The 3,798-nt window shown below is 33.4% G+C and overlaps 1 protein-coding gene across 1 annotated transcript; it reads right to left on the bottom strand.

Moving 5' to 3' along the window:
- Positions 1-308: 308 nt before the first annotated feature.
- Positions 309-2,485, bottom strand: LOC130614648 (glutamate--isopropylamine ligase-like). Its single transcript, XM_057436082.1, has one exon. It carries the CDS (start codon positions 2,401-2,403, stop codon positions 1,051-1,053), a length of 1,353 nt encoding a protein of 450 aa, XP_057292065.1. The 5' UTR covers positions 2,404-2,485; the 3' UTR covers positions 309-1,050.
- Positions 2,486-3,798: the final 1,313 nt, after the last annotated feature.

The raw sequence follows: 3,798 nt of genomic DNA on the forward strand, positions 1-3,798 counted from the left end.
TTTATGATGAGTAAGGGAAAGCAAACGAACAAGGCTAGACGTAGCTAACATAACAAAAGATTCCTATATCAGCGATGCATGCTCTTTGACAATCAAAAGCAAATGTTATTTAATTTTGTGTTGATTTTTATCGTCAACTAGTCAATGGTTTGTTTATCTTTTTCTGTATACACTCTCCTCTCGCAATCTCATTAGAGGGTTCAAGTTTGTAGGAAAATCATGATCCAATATATTTACAAAGCTCTTGTTTATATTACGGGCTTATAACATTGTATATGGACTGTCTGGGAAAAGTGTGATAAGAAAACTCAATTTACTAATTATTCTTATAATAAAAGTAAAAAACAAAACGGACACAGTACACAAATACAAAAGCTAACTAACAACAAGTCATTCATTTATGCTAATACTTTTGTGGCATACTGTATCAATTAAGAACAAGGAAACGAACTAAGAGTTCCTCACAAACATACCTAAGCGATTTAAGACCTTGTTCGTTAAAAGCTGAAATGATCTTAAAGAATGTTTTAAACAGAATAAATAAAACCAATATGTTTTTCACTTCAGTACACAATAGGCACGTGCTTAAGAAAAATTAATTACCCGTGACTTTTGTGTAATAAAAATTTAAATCAATTTGGAAAGCACATAAAAAACAGAATAAAAATAAAAGTTTAGCAAAAGTGATAGGTTACCGCGGCTGTTTCTCTAGAAAAAACAACACATCCCCTTTGCCTGTTACAGACACACGAAACTGGCGTATTATCATATATATCATCATTATTTTTTCTTATTTTTTTTGTTGAAAAAAGGTCATAAATAACACAGTTTCACAGTTTTAAACATTTACACTTTATTTGCACTGTCAGTTACCACAGTTTCGGCTACTTGCAGATGGAGAATAAAGAACAACAATTGCGTGGTAATATCGAGATTTTGAAAGCCTACCAAGGAACGGCTGATAATAGGTTTTAAGTATTTTAGACTGAAACTTTTTGTTTTCCAGACCATAGTGAAAAAATAGTGTAGTCTAGTTTATCTAGAAGTTCTTTAAATCAATTCACTGTAGCGCTCTCTATACTGTGCCCCTAAATCTTTATCTTGTTCGAATTCTTTTGAAATTAAAATTTCCTTCTTCTTCATTGCGATAAAAAACTTCATAAAATCTTCTCCAAATTCTTTCTTGAATAATTCGTCTCCGCGGAAATGATCCAATGCATCATTCAAGGATTGCGGAAGTTGCTCTATTTCACTACCACCAATTTCGTTATTACCAGTACAAGGACCAAATGGCAATTTCAACTTCCGTCTAATACCGTCCATACCAGCCATGATAGTTCCCGCCATAATAAGGTAAGGATTCACTGCTGCACCCGGCATTCTGTTCTCAATGTATGTTTGAGATGCGCTGTAGTTTTTAACTCGGTAGGTAACCGTCCGATTATCATAGCCCCATGCAAGGTTACAGGGTGAAAATGCCCCTGGTGTCAACCTCTGAAAGCAGTTTGGTGTGGGACATGCTAATGCTATAAGCGATTTCGAATGACAAATTAACCCAGCAAGCCATTGTTCTGCTAATTTAGAAAGTTTGTTGGGACTTTCCAAATTGGAAAATAGATTCTTTGTACTGTTCATACTCCATATGGAGTGATTAAAATGACCAGAGGATCCGCTACCTGAAAGAAACGGCTTAGACAAAAACGTTGCTAAGTAACCATGCTTACTAGCAATTTCTTTAACAAGATGTCGAAACCTGAAAGCAGTATCTGCGCAAGAGATTCCAAACGTAGGGGCTAATGTTAGCTCTTGCTGACCAGGTGATAACTCTGTATGAAATGTTTCTGACCTGATACCCATTTTCCTCAAATTTTGCATTAAATCACTGACCATTCCTTCGTACTTTGAATTTTCAGATGTAACACAATATGCTGCAGTATCGCTGATGGCTTTCTTAGTTGTCTGATTTAGCAGATAATACTCGAACTCAAAAGCACCATAGAACTCAAAGCCCATTTCTTCCAACTTCTTTATTTGCTTCTTGCAGACTACTCTGGGACTAATTGGAAACACTGGACTGCTTCTGTCATTACTGTTGAGGCGAAAATCCACTAAAACGGAAGCAGAGTTTTTTAACCACGGTAGAATTTTAAATGTCTCTACATCGGGATACAAAAACCCGTTCGAGTACTCATTATTTTCCTCGGGAATATCTGTATTTTTTACAAGTTCACCGTCGGTGGTTAAAGACAATATCGATGTGCATAGAGGAACTCCCTCTTCCACTTTTTTCAAGAAGTATTCTGCCTCTAAAATAATTCCTCTGGATAAGCCATTTAGATCTTCCAATTCAACACGAACAAGCTCGACAGTCCTATCTTTAATATATCTTCTGATCTTTTCCATTGTATCCCCCAACACTTAAATTACAAGCAAATAACACAGAACTAGCATATACGCTTAGGGAATATAAAAAAATTACATTTCCGTATGCACTATAATAACTATAATAAATTTTCTTGCCAACTAATTGTTTATTAAAATGTAAAAGGCTTGGGTTACACGACCTAAACCAGATTTTTAAGGAATTAAAAAACATCGTTCGTGAAGGAACTATAATGGACTTAAGGCTGTTTTCTACTTTAATAACAATTTTGAATTTTATGGGACGGACAATTAAAGAACAAAGGAGGATATATTCTTCCCAACGTTTTAAAGGGTCTACAAAACAGACGAATATTTTTTTACCTTAATGAATTACACAGTCGAGCTAAATTTATAAGCACTTAGGACAAAAACAACATTTAAAATCGTCTTAAATATGACATTGGACATTCAAATATAACAAAATATGACAGAAAAGTTTCCTACGTGTATTTCATATTTATAATTTACTTTAATATAATTTAATTTAATGTAATATAAGCACTTACCATGCCATTCAATGAGCTATCTATAGTAGCATTTTATCCCAAATATTATTGCTCCTTGTGTTGTTTTTGTTTCTTTGTCAAAACAAACTTTCGATTTGGTGATGTTTGCTATATTTTAAAGATCGTAGCTTATTTTACAGCAAAAAAAATACGAAAAAAAATATTTCTTTTTTTAGAAAATAGCAATAATTTTTTTATTTACGTGATGTAAACATGCTAAGTACGCATGCTCGGAATATTTTCAGCTCTATTTCGTTCTGCGAAAAATCTTCTTGAAGTGAAAAACATTATTTCCAGAACATTTCTATACTACAGTCTTTTTTCGAAGTAAACAAAACCTACTTTATCAAAATAAGCAAATTGCATTTCTATACAAAAGTCATAAAGTACTCAAGTATTTACGACAAAGCATTTATCTGTCATAAAGATCCTCTAATTTGTTGCAAATATTACATGGAAATTCTATTCTTCATTATTCTCCTTAATCATCTTTGTCAATTATAATCACATTTCTTACGCTTTTACTTTTCTGGTTTTAAATACTTTCCAAACGTCCGCATATTTCACTACCGTTGCCTCTCCTGTAGGCCGAAGAAACTTTACTTTTTGCAGGTTGTGGGGCAAGTAAGGATAAATATGAGGTATTTTTCACATTCCGAAACTACTAAAAAGAACATTTTCGTAATGCTGAAGCATGTAATGCTATTAAATGTACATGTATTCTATTTAAATCGGTTCTCCTCCGCCAAAAACCTTCACAAAACTTTTAAACTTAACACAAAACTTATAAAACGCAAAGCACACGACTGTGTAACACCATCTTAAACGTCACCTCAAAACTCGCTTATTAAATAATTAAAATTACAGC

Source organism: Hydractinia symbiolongicarpus, chromosome 11 (genome assembly GCF_029227915.1).
Source record: "Hydractinia symbiolongicarpus strain clone_291-10 chromosome 11, HSymV2.1, whole genome shotgun sequence".
NCBI classification, from domain to species: domain Eukaryota; kingdom Metazoa; phylum Cnidaria; class Hydrozoa; order Anthoathecata; family Hydractiniidae; genus Hydractinia; species Hydractinia symbiolongicarpus.

Excerpts from the sequence above, each read along its gene's own strand:
- LOC130614648 (XM_057436082.1), bottom strand. The coding sequence starts at position 2,403 with ATGGAAAAGATCAGAAGATATATTAAAGATAGGACTGTCGAGCTTGTT.